We start from the raw sequence: 19937 nt of genomic DNA on the forward strand, positions 1-19937 counted from the left end.
CTGGGGGCTGGGGGGGTGGCCGGCTGCTGTAAGTGGAACGGGGGTCAGAGCTTCGTGAAGGGAAGAATAACCTGGGGGGGGGAAGGAAAGAAAAAGGAAGAAACCCAGACAAACAGGCAGGTGGATACACTGAGGAAGGCCCCCGACGTGTGAGAACCCCCCCAGAAGGAAGACACCGCCCCCTGGCCCCCAGGAAGGGAGCACCATGGAGGCTGCGCACTCCAAGACCACAGAAGAATGTTTGGCCTATTTTGGGGTGAGCGAAACTACAGGCCTCACCCCGGACCAAGTTAAGCGGCATCTGGAGAAATATGGCCATAATGGTAAGTGTTCCCTGGAGGAAAAGGCTGGTAACACCCTCCTACATCCCTACAACATACACACACAGACACACACACACAGAGACTCACTTACACACACTGACACACACACTCTAAAGCCTCTCCCTCCAGGGTATCTTAGGGAAGAGGCAAGACCTGGTCACTTGAGGGCAAGGGAGGGGAGGATACTGAGAAAGCAGGATCCCTGAGTCCCTGAGTTTTGGCAAGTTTTTTGGGACAACCTCGGTGAACCTCAGCTTTTTGGTGGCCTGATTCTCTTACCTTAGTCACAAAGTCCTGGTTGTGGGTGGCATTAGACTGAATGCCAAATGAATAATGTCCTTTTCTTCTTTTTCCCCGGGCAGAGCTCCCTGCTGAGGAGGGTAAGTTACTGGAAGCCCTGAGCTCTCACAAATGACACCTCCTTCCCTCTGGGCCCCACTCCCTTCTCCCTGTCCTCTCCTTCCAATTCCTGGGGCAAATGTTCCTCCCCAAAGGTTAGAGTCTGGCTGGGGGCAGAAGTTTCCAGGCACGTTCTCCTTGAGGCATCCAATCCTTGAACAACTGCCCACCACTTTGAGGAGCCTGTTTCTGGACTTCGGGCCAGCTCCCTCAGCCCTTTTCTCAGTACCAAATGGCCTGCCCATCACCCTAGACCTTTCCTGCTCCAGGCTGGACTCCAGCCTGCACCTGGAGTCCCTGCATTCATCCGTTAGACCTTAACACCGCTTCCCCCCCCACACCCCCCCCCCGCCCCACCTCCCTCCCCTCCCCTTGCCTCTGCCCTCAGGGAAGTCCCTGTGGGAGCTGGTGTTAGAGCAGTTTGAAGACCTCCTGGTGCGGATCCTTCTCCTGGCTGCCTGCATTTCCTTTGTAAGTGTGTTGCGCGGTTGTGCGGCGGGGGAGGCGGGGCGGGGGGTAAGGGGGTGTATCTAGGGGCTGGCCTGAGCTGTGGATTGGGGGGATCTGGAGAATCTGCTCGTGGGCAGCCCCAAATCAGCGGCTCCTTTGGTCCAAGCCCTCAGCATCCTGTGCTACAGACTAGAAGTGAGGGAGAGGGATGACGCTGACTTGCATACTCCTCTGTCCTCCCCCACACCCCGCAGGCAGGTTTTATTTTAAGCTTTAAGGATGTTCTCAGCCAAAACACTGAAGCTAAGCCGCCCCCGGAGCTTCAAGGGCTCCGAGGGCTCGGGTTACCCCCCCAGCGCCGGGCTCCGGGGCTCAGATGCTACTGCTGTTCCCAGGCCACCACGGCTCCCAGCATGCCCCGGAGCTCACACACGGCTCCGCCAATCCCCGAGCGTCCCGGAGCTCCTGCCCCTCCCTCCTGACGCTGATTGGTCGAGACAGAAACTCCCTCCTAGAGGCGGGAAAGAGCTGCTGGTGCGAGGGGAACTCCAAAGGCGCTCAAAGGCCCAGACCCCTCACCTGTCCCTGGGCCTCACCACCCAGCTCCCCCTATCAGGGCTGGAACTCCCGGGACCCCCTTCCTCGTCCACTTGACCTGATCCTCCCCTTCCTCCTCAACCTCAGGGCTACCCCCATCCGCCTCCCAAGGGCCTGCCTCGGCTCCTGCCCTGGAGCTCCCCTGCGCACCTACCAGCCTAGCAGTCCCGCCTGCATTTTGGACTTCCTTTCTTAACATCGTAGTCCTCCTGGAAGACAGGACTCTGGAGGCAAAAGCGTCTCCTTGTCCCCTGGTCTCTGTAGTAGAGGCCCCGCGGGCCTCTGAGTACTAGCTGGCAGAACCCCACTTCTCCCTTCTCAGATTTGCTCCTTGACATTTGCCTGTGGCTGTTGCCTGGCAGTGGCAACAGCTGGGGTGGGGTGTGTACAGGAGGCCCCGTAACACTATCCCCTCCTCCTGCTCCCTCATGAAATTGGAGCTTCCCTGCCTCAGGCTGTGGGGGAGGGCTGTGGGTGGGCAGGGCGCCTGCGAGGACCACAGGGTTTTTTCTATCGGGTTTTGGCTCCCGAAGGATGGATGTGGCTTGAGGGTAGTTGGCCTGGGTGTCCCCTGAGCTTCGTTTACAAGCCAGCAACTTGGTCAGGGAAACCTGAAAGCATTCCCAGCTAATCCCCGAGCTGTGCATGTCTGTGCCCGCCTGTTCTCGCTGAACAACAGCAGTCAGTGGCTGCGCTTGTGTGAGTTAAAGGAGTGGACCGTGTAGGCACTTAAAGGGATGTGGGGCTGCAGTGCCTCCGTGATGCCCCGCCCACTTGCTCCTGCACGTGTTCTCATCTCTGTCTGCTCCGTTTAACCACCTGAGGGGCTTTATTATCTGTTGATCTCCTTCCCTTGCTCCCCAGGTGCTGGCCTGGTTTGAGGAAGGCGAAGAGACTGTCACCGCCTTTGTTGAACCCTTTGTCATCCTCTTGATCCTCATTGCCAATGCCATCGTGGGGGTTTGGCAGGTTAGCTTTGACCCCACCCCACCCCATTCTTTCACATCCTGACACTGGACCTGAGGCCAGCCTCCCTCCCTGTCTCCTCCTCCATCACTTACCCTGGGCTTGCCTAGTATCTGGTCCTTTTGCCCAGTCCAGGAGACTTGGTATTCCCACTTTCACTTGCTGGTTGTTCAACCCTGGGCAGGTGCCTTCATCTCTCTGAGTCTCAGTTTCCTCATACATAAAATGGGACTCATAATCCTGTCCCTTGAGTTGTGGTGAAATTTAACAAGATGATGAGTGTGAAAGTACCCAGCCCTGTGTCTGGCATGTAGGAGGATTTCAGTAAATGCTCATTTGATATCCTTCTTCCTCTTGCTTTCTACCACCCTCTGCTTTTCCTATCCCCTGCTTCCTGATTTTCTTTGATTCTCCTTCTTTCTCTTCCCAAAACCCCTGTAGTAGTAGTAGCAGTGTTAGTTGCTTAGAGTTGCAAAGAGTTGTCCAACTCTTTGTGACCCTATGGACTGTAGCCTGCCAGGCTCCTCTGTCCATGGAATTCTCCAGGCAAGAATACCAGAGTGGGTAGCCATTCCCTTCTCCAGGGGATCTTCCCAACCAGGGATCAAATCCACATTGCAGGCAGATTCTTTACTGTCTGAGCCACCAGGAAAGCCCCTAAACCCCCTTACCTATTCTCAGCTATGAGTGATGGTATCCTCACTCATCATGTGAAGTTTGTCCGCTGCCATAGGCCAGGAGCCAGGACCACATAACCTGCCTCCTTCTCTGTGATGCCCCAACTTCCCCCACGACTCTGGCCCCTGCTCCTCCATCTCTACCCCACCCCATCCTCCTTGACCAGTCCCTTCTCACTCCACCACCTTCTTTTCTCTGCTGACCCTCCTCTCCTCAATCCTATTCCCCCCAGGAGAGGAATGCAGAGAATGCCATCGAGGCTCTGAAGGAATATGAACCCGAGATGGGGAAGGTCTACCGGGCTGACCGCAAGTCAGTACAGAGGATCAAGGCTCGGGACATTGTTCCCGGAGACATCGTGGAGGTGGCTGGTGAGTGATGGGAACGAGTGGTCCAGGATGGGTTTTGAGGCCAAGAAGATGTTGGGGGTAGGGTGGGGGTGGGGGCTGCTCAGCCCCGATCCCGTGTCTAAGAGGTAGCCAGGATGGTGTCTGGTAGTCTTGGCTTCTCCTTCTCAGACTCCTCGGGGGTCACTCCAGGGCACTGTGGCCACGGCACATCCTCTCCACCAGAGTCTGAGCAGGAACAGCCAGTCCTGTCCCCGAAGCTGCAGGCAGACCCCTTGTTCCCCCTCCTCTCAGCCAGCCCTTGCGAGCGACAGGTGGAACCCAGTCCCTGCCAAGGGCCCCGTCTCCACCCCCTCCTGAGGCCTGGCTTCCCTCTCCTTCCACCCACCCCCAAGCTTGGTCAGCTTTAAATCTTGACCTCTCAGTGCCCTTGAGGCCTCTCAAAGGGGAAGGAGCGACAGTAGAAGGGAAGGGGGGGCCAGAGGCTCGAGCCCCCGACCATGTAAGGGAAACTCAGGCCCCAGCAGAGAGCACGGGACCTGGAGGAGGGGAGCTCAAGGAGGGCCCCGCCTCTCCGGCGAGGGACACTTAATGCCTGACCAGGGAGGGGTGGGGGCCAGGAGGCTAAGATTACTGGGATTCTGCCCCCTTCAGCGGTTTTTATATTTGCCCCACACCAGCCTTCCCACGTCTCCAGGCCCCTGGCATAGGGAGCCGTGTCTTTCTAGGGCCTGCTTCCCTCCACCAGACACCCAAGTCTCTACCCTGGGAAGCTTGGCGAAAGGGAGGGCGGGCGGGCTGAAGACCCCAGTGCTGCATCCCAGGGCCCATCTGCCACCGTGACACTTTGGAGTCAGCGGCATGAATGTCTATAAATATCCCTTTGGCTTGGGTGACAGGGTGTCCCGCCCAACTCCATTGCTGACCTCCTCCCTTCTCCGTCAGCTTCCTCTGGCACGGGAGGAGGAACCTTGGGAGCAGGGAAAGGAGAGCAGTCAAACCCCATCCCCGGGACCAGCCTTGGGACCAGGCAGGATGAGGCTAGGGGGCGGTTCTCTTCCTTGGAGAGGTCTCCAAGTCTGGTGGGGCATCCGCCATGTCTCTCAGGTGGTTTCTTAGGCTGACCCCCCCTCTTTCTGTGCCCATCCCTTGGCCTCCCCCCACTTTTCTCAGCTATCTGCTGTCTATGACTCCCCCCTGCCCCCCCACCCTGCTGAAGCCACCACCACTGCCTTGTTCCCTGCAGATGCCCCTTCTCCCCAGCCCATCTCCCCAGCTCACTCACACTGGCTTCCTGCCTTCCCTTGATGCTCAGACCATGGCCCAACAGGCTTCTGATGTGCATCCATCCCCTCTATGTGGGCCTGGCGGGCCTGCACCCTCTGCTTCCACCGCTGCCCCCTGTCCTCCTGTATCTTCGCTTCTCACACTTCCCTGTCCTGTCTTCTTACTCCTCCTTTTGTCTGGGTTGACACTGATTTTCTCAATTCCCAATTTTTTTTTTCCTGTTTCTTGCTACCTTCTCCAGCTGTTCCACTTTGTTCTCGTCCATGGATACATGTCTATCTGACTTACCCTAGTTTTGGGGGGTCAGGACTGCCTCTTGTGGCATGTAGGGGTCTTAGTTTCCCAACCAGGGATTGAGCCCGCAACCCCTGCATCAGAAGCATGGAGTCTTAACCATGAGCTGCCAGGGAAGTCCCTGACTCATCCTGTTTACTCTAGTTCTTCTCATGCCTGTCCCTCCTCGCCTTTCTCCCTCTCGTTTCCCTCTCTGTTCTGCTGTCTCCTATCCTCACTTTTAGAGCTTCCCTGGTGACTCAGTGGTAAAGGACCTGCCTGCCAATGCAGGAGACTCAAGAGTCGTGGCTTTGATCCCCGAGTCGGGAAGACTCTGGAGGAGGGCATGGCAATCCACTCTAGTATTCTTGCCTAGAGAATCCCCATGGACAGCAGAGCCTGGTGGGCTACAGTCCGTGTGGTCGCCTAATAAAGAGAGGAACATTTGGCAGGGAGACAGTGGGAGCGAGGGTTAGAGGGATATCCTTGCTAGGATGATAGGAGCATAGCCCAGGTGACCCCCTGAGACCTGAAGGAGGAGGTGAGGTCTTCAGACAAAGATGGGGTTTTCTCCCTTCTCTGCTGACTTCATGCCCCTCTTCTCTCTCCACAGTGGGGGACAAGGTCCCGGCAGATATCCGCATCCTCACCATCAAGTCCACCACCCTCCGGGTCGACCAGTCCATCCTGACAGGTCTACTGGCCAGGAGGCTGGTGGGGGGGTGGTTTGCATCACAGGAGGATTTGATGCGGGAGGAACTGAGAGGACAGAGAAAAGTGACCCCTGGCCATAGGGCCCCGGTCCTGGCCCCATCGTGGCAGCGATGTTTGCCCTGGTCAGCTCTGCTCACAGCCTGAGCCTGGAACATGGGGTCACAGGAGACAGTGGGATGTTTGTGCCCATCTCCAGATGGCCGATAACTCACCCCTTCCACACAGATATGTGGGCACGGTCACCCAGAAAACCATCCTGCCTTTTCAAAAGCCCCCAAGTGAGGAAGCATAGGTTCTAGGATCAGATACAGGGTTCAGATCCACTTAAAACCTCAGCTGCTTCCATTTCTGCCCTGGGAGAGAGGAGAGAGCCAGTGAGCTTGCTCTGTGGTTCAAGGAGGCCAGCTGGGCTGGCTCAGGGTGATTGCCTGAGCTCCTGCCCTTCTGGTGAGGGAGAAAAGGTCCCCAGGGTGGGGGCCTCTCCCTTCCACGAAAGCGCTCTCCAATTGAGAGCGCACTTCCACGTACATCCGCTTATTTGATTTTCACCAAGACTGTGTTCTGAAATGTACACGTCATTGTCCCCGTTTCACAGAAGAGCAAACCGAGGTTAAGTCATCCAAAGCCATGCAGCTTGTGAGTAGTCAGGCAGGGATTGGGGTCAAGGCCTTTTTTCTCTAAGGGCAATGAGTTTCCCATCTGCCTCCAGGGGCTTCTTTTCAGAGTCCAGACTTCCTCCAGGATTGTTGCTTGGTCCTTCCTAGGCTGAGAAGAGAGAGAGTTAGGGGTGGGAAGTCTGAGAGAAGGACATGACGTCATCTGAAAACCCCTCCGGCCCTTCTCTGCAGGCGAGTCTGTCTCTGTCATCAAGCACACAGAACCTGTTCCCGACCCCCGAGCTGTCAACCAGGATAAGAAGAACATGCTTTTCTCGGTGAGCCCTTCAGGGCCAGCTGTCCTGTGCTCCAGCCAGGGGGCCTTGGTCTGGGAGAGATGTGACGGCAAGGGAGGAGATGAGGCCCACAGCTGGGGGGGGGTGTGCTGCAGCACGAGGGGCGGTGTCCGACTCCCTGCCTCTTCTTTCCCTTCCCAGGGCACCAACATCGCAGCCGGCAAGGCCATCGGCATTGTGGCCACCACAGGTGTCAGCACTGAGATTGGGAAGATCCGTGACCAAATGGCCGCCACAGAGCAGGACAAGACCCCTCTGCAGCAAAAGCTGGATGAGTTTGGGGAGCAGCTCTCCAAGGTCATCTCCCTCATCTGCGTGGCCGTCTGGCTCATCAACATCGGCCACTTCAACGACCCTGTACATGGGGGCTCCTGGATCCGTGGTGCCATCTACTACTTTAAGATCGCTGTGGCCCTGGCTGTAGCTGCCATCCCCGAGGGTAGGGCGACCTCTCTGTCTCCTCCCGTTTGCTCCTCTCATCTGCAAAGACCTTTTATCCGAATAAGATAACATTTACCAGTCCCAAGGATTAGGACCCGATATCTTTGGGGGCTGCTCTTCAGCCAGGTGGCACAGCTGTTAAAAGAATCTCTCTGCCAGTGGAGGAGACGTGATGAGACGTGGGTTCAATCTCTGGATCAGGAAGATCCCCCTGGAGAAAGAAATGGCAACCTGCTCCAATATTCTTGCCTGGGAAATTGCATGGACAGAGAGGCCTGGTGGGCTTCACGGTCCACAGGGTCCCAAAGAGTTGTATACGACTGAGCACGTGTGCATGCACACACGCGTGTGCACGCATGCACACACGCACACACACACACACACACACACACACACACACACACGGGTCTCCCTCTGTCCCCCAGTTTAGTTCCCTCACCACCTCTTTTACCCCGCAGGCCTTCCTGCAGTCATCACCACCTGCCTGGCCTTGGGCACCCGACGGATGGCAAAGAAGAACGCGATCGTGAGGAGCCTGCCCTCCGTGGAGACTCTGGGCTGCACCTCTGTCATCTGTTCCGACAAGACGGGCACCCTCACCACCAACCAGATGTCTGTCTGCAAGGTTAGGGCAGGGTGGCAACTTCCACTCAGATGGGAGGTGAAATGGTGGGGTGACTCCTTCATCACGGGCCTGAGAAAGAAATGCTCAGAGGGCACAGGGCGCCATCCTGCCAGCTATGAGAGGGAGCAGAGAAGCCCATGTGTCCTGGGCAGACAGCTCTCTTGGCCCCCATCCATGTGCCAGACACTGCCGTGTGTTATCTCTAATCCCCCACAGCTGCCCCAGCAGGGGAAGGTTTTGTTACCTAGTTTTCCAGAGGAGGAAACTGAGGCTCTGGGAAATTCCATGCACAGTTCATAAGGAGCAGAATTGAGTTTCAGACCCAAGTCTATCTGGCCCTGGAGTACCTGCCTGTGCACCAGACTACCCTCCAGAGTGGTCCTGTGTGACGGGGAAGGAGGAACCTGGTCACATGAATCCCAAATGGCATTTCCTAAACCAGGGCCCTTGATCTTGGGCCTTGGACCCTTTGGCCATCTGGACCTCTACATTTAATATTTTCAGTGTATAAAATAAAACACACAAGATCCTGTTTTTAAAATACACTGGATTGGGAATTCCTGCCGGTCCAATGGTTAGGACTTGATGCTTTCACTGCCATGGCCCAGCTTCCATCCCTGGTCGGGCAACTAAGATCCTGTCAAGCCGGGCAGCGCAGGCAAAATCAGAAATAAAATGCACTGGATTACAGAGGAAACCACTGATTGAAATACAGCAATCAAAATATTTTAAATCGTGATTTGATAACACATATGCTCCTTTAATAATGTATTAAGTAGCAAGTCCAGCAGTAGTTCTCATAAGCGCCGTAACGCTGAGGCAGGGATGAGTATAAATGCTATTTTGAGAGCCCTGAAACAATGCAACGTGATAGGAGAGTGTTTATGATTTTATTGGTGGCCAAGTCACAGGTTTTGCTAATGCTAACGTGGTGCATTGCCCACATTCATAACTGGACGGAAATGCTAAATATCAGAGAAAAAATGGAATGTAATTTTAAATTTTTTATTCATTTTTAATTGAAGGATAATTGCTTTACAGTATTGTGTTGGTTTCTGCCAAACATTAACATGAATCAGCCATAGGTATATCTGAAAAAGATGTTAGTTTTGTTTTGCCATCAAAGTTCACAGATCCCTTGGTCTGTGGGGTCATCCATGGACCCGAGGCAAAGAACCCCTGACCTAAACACAATTCTCTAGACTAGCATGTCTGTGAAATAGAAATTTCTGTCCTAAGAATCAAGGCCTCTCAGACCAGGCACAGAAAGTCTGTACCATAGGCCTGCTGGCATTTGAAAGCCTCGGAGAAGGCTGACCGTAGAGAGGGTGGATTTCCCTCTATTTAACCCAGATTTTCCCAGACTTTGCTGGCCGCAGAACCATTTTATCTTGGAATGTGTCTTAAGCCCCATCCCTTCCACACTTGCTCTGGCTCAGGGTGGGCTTCTCACCTCTGTGCTGCGTGACCTACATTCCCTCCAAAGCAGAGGCATCAAAGCCAGGCCACTGGGCTCCTGTCATGTTTCATAAAAATGAACTCATTGCCCCCATTTGAAAAGTTAAGAGATTTCATAGAAAAATAACCTGAGTTTCTAGTTCTTCCTGCAAGACTGGAAGATCTCGCTGCAAGAGGCTGGAGCTGTAGATGGGTCACGTGCTGACACGTGGACCGGTGGCCGCAGTCCCCAGAACATCTTGTGATGCACCTCTTATTTTACCAATTGATCTGGAGGGACCTTCAGTGTGACCGGCAATAACCTTAAAAAAATAATAATTTTATTTATTTATTGGCTGTGCTGGGTCTCTAGTTGTGCGAACTTTTCCCTTGTTGTGGCGAGCAGGGTCTACTCACTCATTGCAGTGTGCAGGCTTCTCCCTGTGGTGGCTTCTCGTGTTGCTGAGCTTGGGCTCCATGGCATGTGGGCTCAGCAGCTGTGGCTCCCAGGCTCTAGAACACAGCTCAACAGTAGTGGCACACGGGCTTGGTTGCTCCGTAGCATGTGGGATCCTCCTGGATCAGGGATCGAACCTGTGTCTCCTGCGTTAGCAGGCGGCTTCTTTACCACTGAGCCACCAGGAAAGCTGTGCAATAATTTAAAATATATGTATATATTCATTTTATTTATTTGTCTGCGTGGGGTCTTAGTCATGGCACCTGGGACCTTTGATCTTCACTGCAGCATGTGGGCTGTCAGTGGCAGCATGTGGGATCTAGTTCCCTGACCAGGGAGCCAGTCCAGGCCCCTGCATTGCGAGTGTGGAGTCCTAACCACTGGACCACCAGGGAAGTCCCGTAACTTATAAGGCCATGGACACAGAATAAGAAAAATGATTTGCAAGGGAGTGGTGGGAAAGGGGAGGGTGCAGGAAGGAAAAAGGAAGAATGAGTGGGGGGATGGTGAGGGGAAGTTGGGTAAGTGTGTGCAGCTGGCCGGACAGGGATGCTCGTGGCCCGGCCCTCGCCTCAGTGCAGACTGCCTTTGGACACAAGGAGAGTTAGCCATGTGTGCGCACCCCCTTCTCTGCAGATGTTCATCATCGACAGGGTAGATGGGGACCTCTGCCTGCTGAACGAGTTCTCTATCACTGGCTCCACTTACGCTCCTGAAGGAGAGGTGTAAGTCCCCCCAAAGGTCGTCTTCCGTTTCCCTGTGCCCCTTCCCCACCACACACACAAACACACAGACACACACACACCTCTTCTCTCCCCCGGGGCCCTCCCTCTAGTTTTGTCTTCCTGTTTCTCTCCTGTTCTTCCCTGGCCTCGTTCTCTCTCCCACCGCCGCGCATCACCACGTTGGTGCCACCTCCCCCATCCCTCGTTGCTTTCCCCGTGCTCTCTCTGCATCTCATTCCCCGTCTTCTCTACCTGTCTCTTCCCCTTCCTTCCTCCCTGCCCTGCCGCCAGCCTGAAGAATGATAAGCCAGTCCGCTCAGGGCAGTATGACGGACTGGTGGAGCTGGCCACCATCTGTGCCCTCTGCAATGACTCCTCCTTGGACTTCAATGAGGTAACCTCTCCTCTCCTGAAGCAGCCCCTCCTTCCCCCTCGAGCTGGCTGCGTCCAGGCCTCCCCGACAGGCTGCAAAGAAGGGGTCTGGGGGAGGGGGTCCCTCGTACCAAGCCTCTCTTGGGTGTAAGGGGAAGAGAGTAGTTTGCTCCCTTCCCATTCTAGGTGGAAGGTGGGAGCAAGGGGCCAGGAGCCCAGGGCACCTACTTCCTCTTCCTTCTCTGCCCTCTCAGACCAAAGGTGTTTATGAGAAGGTGGGAGAGGCCACCGAGACAGCCCTCACCACCCTGGTGGAAAAGATGAATGTATTCAATACTGAAGTGAGAAACCTCTCGAAGGTAGAGAGGGCCAACGCCTGCAACTCGGTAAGTCTGGGCGCTCCCTCCCAGTTGTCTCCACCCTGTACAGGCCAGGACCTAAGGAACCTCAGGAGATGGGGCCCCGCAGGGCCTTGTGCTGGGAGCCAGCCCGAACAAGCAGCCGTCCTGACAGCAGCTTTCCTTGGCGAGGCTGACTTTGGGTGGGGCCTCCTGACCCTCACTTACACCGCTCTTCTGGTGCCCAGTTGGAGCATCCCTGGATGCACTGACAGTCACCTTCTCCACCATGTTCCTAGTGGAAAGGGACTGAGCTGGTCCCAGAAACCATGAGTGACCCATCCTGGGACAGCCCAATGTCAACTGCTACCCACTGCCTCTAGGAACACACTCATTTTTAAAATCAGATCTCAAGACTTGATTTGCGGCTTCCTTGTGGCTCAGATGGTAAAGAATCTGCCTGCAGTGTGGGAGACCCCGGGTTCAATTCCTGGGTCGTAAAGATCCCCTGGAGAAGGGAATGGCTACCCATTCCAGTATTCTGCCCTGGAGAATTCCATGAACAGAGGAGCCTGGTGGGCTACAGTCATGGGGGCGGGCTACAGTCCATGGGGCCGCAAAGAGTCAGACACGACTGAGTGACTAACACATTCAAGACCTGATTTAGGATTTGAGAAATATGACCACCTCATATGTTCTGCTTCCCTGATACACAAGTCAAAATCTGAGATTATTACTCTAAGTTCCCACTGTTAATATTTACTGAATGTCTATATTGATTTCCTCAGGGTTGTCTTATATTTCCCACACTGCCCATTCTTTTTTTTTGTTTTTGGTAAAGGCAAGATGCTTATTGGTGTTTTAATATAACAAAAATATTGAAAGCCACCTAAGTGGCTTCAATCATTTAAAAAAATTTACAAATGATAATATGAACATCAACATATTTTTAATCTTATTTACTGTTGCTATTATTGTTTTGTGGAGAAACTTTCAGACTGCATTTGGCACATTCATTTTATGAGGTGCTTAGTACTGCATGCCAGGCACCAGCTCACCACTGTCTAACAACACACAGACCCACACATGTGGTTGCTTACATTTAAAATATTAAATAAAGTAAAAACTCAGTTCTTCAGTCGCACTAACCACATATCCTGGACTCAGTAGCCACTGTTCAGTTGCACTGCATTCAACCACCTCGATTATTAAACATACCCATCATTCTGGAAGGCTCTACGGACAGTGCTGCACTACGTCATCGTTTCTATTGTGCTTTCAGTTGGACAATAAGACTGTAGCACCACTAGCCTTGGAATTCTCTCCATTTCTGCTGTAGGTAGCAGACTCAGCTTTATCTCAGACTCAGCTTGTGGTCTGCTCTGACCTCCAGATCTTTTCTGGCTATTCTTTTAGGGGTCTGGGACCCTTCTAGCACAGCATCATCGCTCTTTCCCCATCCGTCTCAAGTCTGGCCTCTCCCTCCCTGTCTCCTCTCTCCCAGGTAATCCGCCAGCTAATGAAGAAGGAATTCACCCTGGAGTTCTCCCGGGACCGAAAGTCCATGTCTGTCTACTGCTCTCCAGCGAAATCCCGGGCTGCTGTGGGCAATAAGATGTTTGTCAAGGTCAGGAATTTCCGAGTGTGCCTTGGCCCCCCTTCTTCCTAATCCTGAGCCCTTCTCTTCGCCCGTGCCGCTCACCATGTGCTGGAAAGAACAGCCGTCTCTGAGTGTTGTTCTGCTCCACTAGGGTGCCCCCGAGGGGGTCATTGATCGCTGTAACTACGTGAGAGTTGGCACCACCCGGGTGCCCATGACAGGGCCGGTGAAGGAGAAGATTTTGTCGGTGATCAAGGAGTGGGGTACTGGCCGGGACACCTTGCGCTGCCTGGCGCTGGCCACCCGGGACACCCCCCCCAAGCGAGAGGAGATGGTCCTGGATGACTCTACCAAGTTCATGGAGTACGAGGTGAGTCACCTGCCTCACCCTCCTCTGCCACCCGTCATGTCCTACCTCGTCACGGGGCCTGGAGTCACAGGACGTCAGAGTTTGAAAGAATCTTAGGAGTCTTCCAGTCCAGGCCGCTTGGCCTGTGGTCCATGGACTCATCTGATATGAGGGTGAGGCACTTGTTCCAGAACAGAAGCCAGCTGGGTCACTGAGCACACTTGGGTTCAGCTGACGTGTTTCTACAGTGAGGTTTTGTGGGGTTTTTTTGGGTCTTTATTGAATTTGTTATGATATTACTTCTGTTTTATGTGTTGGGATTTTTTGGGCCCCGAGGCATGTGGGATTTAGCTCCCTGACCAGGGATCAAACCCGCACCCCCTGCATTGGAAGGCAAAGTCTTAGCCACTGGAGTGCCAGGGAAGTCCCACGGTGAGGTTTCCGTAAGAGGTGCATCGACCTGCATCCTGGCACCGGCTCTTTATCTCATAGTGGACCTTCTCCGAGTAGCACAGACGTCCACTCCATTTTACAGAGAGAACAGTGTGGCCTGGCAGATAACACTCAAAGCTGGAGACCAAGCAAGTGGCCCAGCTGAAAGCAGAAAGCAGTTCCCTCACTTCCAGGTCGAGTTCTTTCTATGAAAGACAGGATCTGCCACCTACGATGGGCCTGGCATCGCCAGGCCCACAGCCCCTCATGGGAACTAGGAATGTTTCCTGCCCCTGAGCTTAGAGGCCTGGCTGAAGTTTGAGCACCAGGCGTAGACACAGCTCTCCCTCCCACCCCCGCCAAGCCTCCTCCCCTGAGCCCGTCACTCTGCTCTGTCCCACTAGACGGACTTGACATTCGTTGGCGTAGTGGGCATGCTGGACCCGCCCCGCAAGGAGGTCATGGGCTCCATCCAACTATGCCGAGACGCCGGAATCCGAGTAATCATGATCACTGGGGACAACAAGGGCACGGCCATTGCCATCTGCCGACGGATTGGCATCTTTGGGGAGAACGAGGATGTGGCCGACCGGGCCTACACTGGCCGGGAGTTCGATGACCTGCCCCTGGCCGAGCAGCGGGAGGCCTGCCGACGTGCCTGCTGCTTCGCTCGTGTGGAGCCCTCCCACAAGTCGAAGATCGTGGAGTATCTGCAGTCCTACGATGAGATCACGGCGATGGTGCGGGGACCAGGGCACGTGGGGTCTGCTCGGTGTCTGTTGAGATGTCAGTCTTGGGAAGCTGGGGGCCCAGGGAGGACATGGCTGAGTGGGCCCCCTGCTGAGATGTGCAGAGGGGAGGAATTCGGACCCAGATGGAAGTGTCAGGAGAGTACAAGGAAGGGGCCGGCTCCCACCTTCTCTCTCTCCCTGCAGACAGGTGATGGCGTCAATGACGCCCCTGCGCTGAAGAAGGCGGAGATCGGCATTGCCATGGGATCTGGCACTGCCGTGGCCAAGACGGCCTCTGAGATGGTGCTGGCCGACGACAACTTCTCCACCATTGTGGCTGCCGTGGAGGAGGGCCGCGCCATCTACAACAACATGAAGCAGTTTATCCGCTACCTCATCTCCTCCAACGTGGGCGAGGTGGTCTGGTGAGCATCGGGAAGGGCTGTCAGCGGGGAACCTGTGGCTGGTGTGGGAGACGGGGCGACCACAGGCCTGGGAGGCAGGACAGACCTGTGACCGCCTGCTTCTGGCAGCATCTTCCTGACAGCCGCCCTGGGGCTGCCTGAGGCCCTGATCCCTGTGCAGCTGCTGTGGGTGAACCTGGTGACTGACGGGCTCCCAGCCACAGCCCTGGGCTTCAACCCCCCAGACCTGGACATCATGGACCGACCCCCCCGGACCCCCAAGGAGCCCCTCATCAGTGGCTGGCTCTTCTTCCGCTACATGGCAATTGGGGGTGAGCAAGACGGAACGTCGAGCTTCTTCCCCACCCTCAGCTTCCCCACGGCAGCCACCCTGGCTGGTGGGCCCTCTGCCTGCACCACTGTTCATGGCCACCTGGCCCTCTCAAGCCCTCCTAGCTTCTCAGCCCTGACGCCCCGCCCCCCAACTCCCATCTCTCCACCACAGGCTATGTGGGTGCAGCCACCGTGGGAGCAGCAGCCTGGTGGTTCCTGTATGCTGAGGATGGGCCTCACGTCACCTACAACCAGCTGGTAGGGCAGGACCGAGGCAGGAGGAGGGGCAGTGAAGGAGGGTGGTGTGGAGGCTTCTGGGGGATCCCAGCTTCTCCCCTCGCCCTCGGCAGACTCACTTCATGAAGTGCTCGGAGCACAATTCTGACTTCGAGGGTGTGGACTGTGAGGTCTTCGAGGCCCCTGAGCCCATGACAATGGCCTTGTCTGTGCTGGTCACCATCGAGATGTGCAACGCTCTCAACAGGTGGGCCCCCACCCCCTCCCCCTGCCTGTCTGGAGGCCACCGCCTTTGTCCTCCGGCCCTCCTGCTCATCACTTCTCTCCCCTGTGCGCCCCCCACCCGCTTGCAGCCTGTCTGAGAATCAGTCCCTCGTGCGGATGCCACCCTGGGTGAACATCTGGCTGGTGGGGTCCATCTGCCTCTCCATGTCCCTCCACTTCCTCATCCTCTACGTGGACCCTCTGCCGGTGAGCCTTCTTCTGGCCAGGGGCCACCTGCCCCCTCACCCACGGGGGCCTCTTCAGGGATGCAGAGGGAGGGATAGTCAGGCTGGGGCAGTGGCAGCTCTGCGGGCTCCTTCTCACTGCCCTTCCCGCCTCCCCCCAAGATGATCTTCAAGCTCCAAGCCCTGGACCTGTACCATTGGCTCATGGTCCTCAAGATCTCGTTACCAGTCATTGGGCTCGACGAAATCCTCAAGTTCGTTGCTCGGAACTACCTGGAGGGTAAGAGGCTCCCCGCCTCCGAGCCCCATCCGCCCCCCCAAGCCCTGGCACAGCCCCTCCCTCCGCGCTGCGAGGGCGCCTGCCCCCCTCTCCTTCCTTTTCAGGTGGGTGAGTTCCCGGGGTCCGCCAGCCCGTGCCCTTCGTCAAGCGGCCCACCCGGCCCCTTCCCTCCTTTCCCGCGGCTCGCCCCTCTGAGCCCCATGCAGACATGGTCTCCTAGGCACCCTCACAACCTCCCCAGCCCTCTTGGCCCCTGTGCCCGCCTCCCTCCCTGGATAACGGTGTCTCTCTGTCCTCTCTGGCCATAGGATAACCCGTTTCCCCCTCCTCCATCTCTTTGAACCGTGTCACAGGTATCACCCCTCTTCCTGCCCTCGCCCCAGCTGCTGTGCCCCTTGCCCGCCCCTCTCCCTTCAGGTGGCACCGAGGTCACTTATCCTCGCAGCTCCACCTGGAGCCACTGCCGCCACCGCCGCCGCTGCGCTTCCTAGTGGGGCCGGGTGTCGGGCACCACTGTCTGCTGGGCTGCGCTGCGTTGCGCTGGCTGGGTGCTGAGCTGTCTGCCGCTGGGGCTGCAGTGATTGGGAAGAGGGGGGCTGGGGACACAGGTGAGTGGGGGGGTTGTGGGGGGGGGCCCTCCAGGTGAGTGTGCAGGGAGCTGGGAGGGACTGTTCTTCTCGGGTCCCGCTCCACCCCCACCCCCACTAAGATGAGAAAGTCTCATCCTTTCCTTTCCCCTTCCAGATCCAGAAGATGAAAGAAGGAAGCAACCAGGCCTTTTGCCCTCCCTCCCCACCCCATAGTGACGCATCTTCGGCCAGAGCTGTGGCACAGGCCCCTCACCCCCCACAATGTTCCCTATTCCTCCCGCCCTGACATTCTTGTTTATAAACACAATGTCCCCTTCACTTCTCCTTCCCCCTCAGCAACCTGTCCCCCCTTTTGCCTTGTGAAACTTCCCCTCCCCAACCCTGTGGGGCTCGCAGGGACAAGGCGACTGATTGAGCTGAGCTGCTTATTTATTGAAAATAAATGACAGAAAAATCTGGCCTTGTCTCCATGCACACATCTTGGGGCCTGGCTCGGGCCCCTGGGGACAAGCATCTTAGTGTCAACGCAGTCTGGGAAGCAGCCACCTGCCCAGGGCGCGGGTGTGGAGGGGGCTGGGGACGCACCCCAAGGCTCCCCGCCACCACTCGCAGCTGTCCCTGGGGGAAGGGGACACGAGGTGACAGGTGTGGCTGTTAGTCTGGGTGGTAGCGAGCGCAGGAGGGTTGGAACCCAGGAGGCATCATGGCAGCCAGAAAGCCACAGGGCCAAGCTGGCTCACGGAGGGGCTTGGGACCCTCGCACGGGTGTCATCTTTGGAAGCAGAAGGCCCAGCCGCCCTTAGGAGGAGCGCTGCAGGGGACAGGGCAGCGGTGGCCCCATCACCTCAACCCCGGCCTTGGAGAGGGTGACGACTCCATCCTGAGACCACCCGCCTCAAGCCTCGGCCTCACAGTTCAGGAGTGAAGGGAGGTCTCCTCCAGGGTGGGTGGGTGCCGGCCCCTCAGGTGTCCTTGATGTCCCTGACATCCCGAAGGGGCGCCTCATCTATGATGCTGCGCACCTGCTCCAGGCTCCCTGCCTGGCGGATCCGTTCCAGGCGCACCTGTGGGGGCCGGCAAGGGAGACAGAGGGCCCTTGGTGGGAAAATGCAGCCTCCACCCCGCCGGCCAGCCGTTCCCCAGCCACAAGAAGCAAGGGCTCAGGACTCCTCCTCCCCCAACCCACAGTGAAACTGGCTTGAAGGGAAGAAGTAGGTCCTCAGACAGCAGGCCAAGGAGGGGCGGGCAGGGGCAGGCGGGACTGACGCGATGAGCATGCGGCATGCCCACAAGCCAGGCCCTGGGTGACGGGCTTTGCGTGACTGAGAAACACGGACACACGAGATCGTCAGTGTTTTTTGAGCAACAGCTCAGAGGAAAAGACCATGCCAGCCCCAGGGGGACGAAGAAGACTCCTCTTGCCGGGGGCCTGTCCTTGCAAGACCTAGGACAAGTCGCCGGGAGTCATGTCAGCCGGGTGGGGAAGGGACACGCCGTACCTGCAGGGCCTGGGACAGTCGTACGAAATCCCGCTGCACCTGCTCACTGGTCTCCAGCTCCGCCTGCAGCCGCAGCATCTTTGCCCGCTGCTCTGAGAGAAGGTCTGTGAGCTGGGCCTGGGGGCACAGGACATAGAGCTGGGGTCCTGCATGGGATGTCTGGACAAGGTTACCCCTTCAGTACCAGCCCTATCCTGACCTCTTCTGTGCGGCCCAAGCCCTGTGACGGCCTGAGGACCTCCTGCCGCTTGGCCTGAGGGAGACAGAAAGGGCAGCAGGGACTGGTGAGGGTCTTGTCCACGCTGCCAGCCTCCCCCGTCACCCCGGCCTGGCCCGGGTCCTGCCTCACCTTGCTCTGTTCCTCCTGGACGCGCTCCATCTCCATCCTCAAGCTGCACAGGGAGGCTGGGGAGTCAGGCAGGGCCAAGACGTCAGGCCCAGACCCTTGCTCCTTCCCCTCCCAGCCTGGCAGCGGGGACAGGCTCCCGCCCATACTCACCCTCTAACACCTCTGTGCGGGAAGGAAAGAAAGACAGGTCAAGGCTCATCCTTCTTGCCCTGCACCCTCTCACCCCTCCCAGAGCCCAGGGCTTGGGGGGGGGGTCCTCATGGGAGCTGGCCTCCTGGGGAGGGAGTGGGGGTGGCTGGCACCCTCTCTCTCACCTGTCTCCTCCCGCTGCACCCTCAGCTGCCCCTCCAGGCTGGCCCTCGCCGCTGTCTCCTCGTCCAGTGCCTCCCGCAGAGTCACGATCTCAATCCGCAGCCTCTCAGCCTCGTGCTCCTGGGCCTGCTGGCGGGCCCGCGCCTCCTGCTGCGTGCGGCGCACCAGCTGCTGCAGCTCCTGGGAGGAAGCAAGTCACCGGCTGGTTTCAGGGTGGTGTGTGTAGCGGAGGGGAGGAGGGGCAGAGGCCCTGGGGGCCAGGGACTCAAGGGGGATGGTGAGGAGGGTGGACACACACACCCTTGGATGGCTGCTTCCTGCAGCACAAGCCCGGGGAGGAGGACCCTCAGGACCACTCCCAAGTGCAAGTTGAGTGCAAGTCCCAGATTACTCAGAGCAAGATTTGGAGCTCTTGTAATGCTCAAAAACAACTAAAGTTATGAGCACTCCAGTTTAGGCAGACGTGTGTATGTGTATGTGTTGGGTTGGCCGAAACACAACACCCTTTCATTCGGGTTTTTCTGGGTGCTGTTATGGAAAAACCGGAACGACTCTTTAGGCCAACCCAATAATAAAAATGACACCAAAGAAGGGCAAAGGAATGATAAAGCTGGGGACGGCAGAAGCAGAGCCAAGGCATGTGGGGCAGGGTCGCACGTAAGATGTCAGTCATAGTTCTCAGGGTGGGAAGGGTTCCAGGTGATGTTCATATTCTTAATAAAGTCAATTGACGGATGGAGGCCACGCACGGATCAATGATGATAGCTTTCAACAAACCAAAGATTCTGATGAATTCAATTTGGTGGACCTCCTGTCACTTAAAAATAAGTCAGGGACTTCCCTGGTGGTCCAGGGCTTCAGAAATGGTGCTTCCACCGCAGGAGGTGCAGGTTCAATCTCTGGGTGGGGAATTAAGATCCCGCATGCTGTGCGCTGGGCTTCCCAGGTGGCACTAGTGGTAAAGAACTCTCCTGCCAGTGCAGGAGACCTA

General features: G+C 56.6%; 2 protein-coding genes across 3 annotated transcripts in view; one reads left to right on the forward strand and one right to left on the reverse strand.

The window, feature by feature from the left end:
• Window positions 1-17244, forward strand: ATP2A1 (ATPase sarcoplasmic/endoplasmic reticulum Ca2+ transporting 1). Its single transcript, XM_052636373.1, has 23 exons — window positions 1-323; window positions 686-703; window positions 1111-1193; window positions 2634-2738; window positions 3646-3784; window positions 5934-6014; window positions 6883-6968; window positions 7128-7425; window positions 7886-8052; window positions 10583-10671; window positions 10963-11065; window positions 11298-11429; window positions 12886-13008; window positions 13133-13351; window positions 14167-14502; window positions 14698-14918; window positions 15027-15229; window positions 15403-15488; window positions 15581-15714; window positions 15821-15938; window positions 16079-16196; window positions 16505-16549; window positions 16941-17244. The coding sequence occupies exons 1-22, from the start codon at window positions 206-208 to the stop codon at window positions 16507-16509; spliced, it is 2982 nt and encodes a 993-aa protein (XP_052492333.1). The 5' UTR covers window positions 1-205; the 3' UTR covers window positions 16510-16549; window positions 16941-17244.
• RABEP2 (rabaptin, RAB GTPase binding effector protein 2) overlaps window positions 17206-19937 on the reverse strand; it is a 13047-nt gene continuing 10315 nt past the window's right edge. Inside the window, exons 9-14 of one of the 2 annotated variants that reach the window (XM_052636377.1) lie at window positions 18949-19126; window positions 18785-18796; window positions 18635-18690; window positions 18485-18538; window positions 18286-18402; window positions 17206-17850 (exon numbers count right to left, since the gene is read on the reverse strand). In XM_052636377.1, coding sequence (XP_052492337.1) covers window positions 17749-17850; window positions 18286-18402; window positions 18485-18538; window positions 18635-18690; window positions 18785-18796; window positions 18949-19126 — 519 coding nt within the window. In that variant the 3' untranslated portion in view covers window positions 17206-17748. Of the gene's footprint in view, window positions 17851-18285; window positions 18403-18484; window positions 18539-18634; window positions 18691-18784; window positions 18797-18936; window positions 19127-19937 lie in introns of both variants that reach the window. The other variant, XM_052636376.1, reaches the window with a different exon arrangement.

This window comes from Budorcas taxicolor, chromosome 2 (assembly GCF_023091745.1).
Source record: "Budorcas taxicolor isolate Tak-1 chromosome 2, Takin1.1, whole genome shotgun sequence".
In the NCBI taxonomy this organism is placed as follows: domain Eukaryota; kingdom Metazoa; phylum Chordata; class Mammalia; order Artiodactyla; family Bovidae; genus Budorcas; species Budorcas taxicolor.

Coding starts and splice junctions, on each gene's coding strand:
- ATP2A1 (XM_052636373.1), top strand. CDS start 206: ATGGAGGCTGCGCACTCCAAGACCACAGAAGAATGTTTGGCCTATTTT. Junction 6,015..6,882: donor CGACCAGTCCATCCTGACAG/GTCTACTGGCCA, acceptor CCTTCTCTGCAG/GCGAGTCTGTCTCTGTCATC. Junction 7,426..7,885: donor TGTAGCTGCCATCCCCGAGG/GTAGGGCGACCT, acceptor TTTACCCCGCAG/GCCTTCCTGCAGTCATCACC.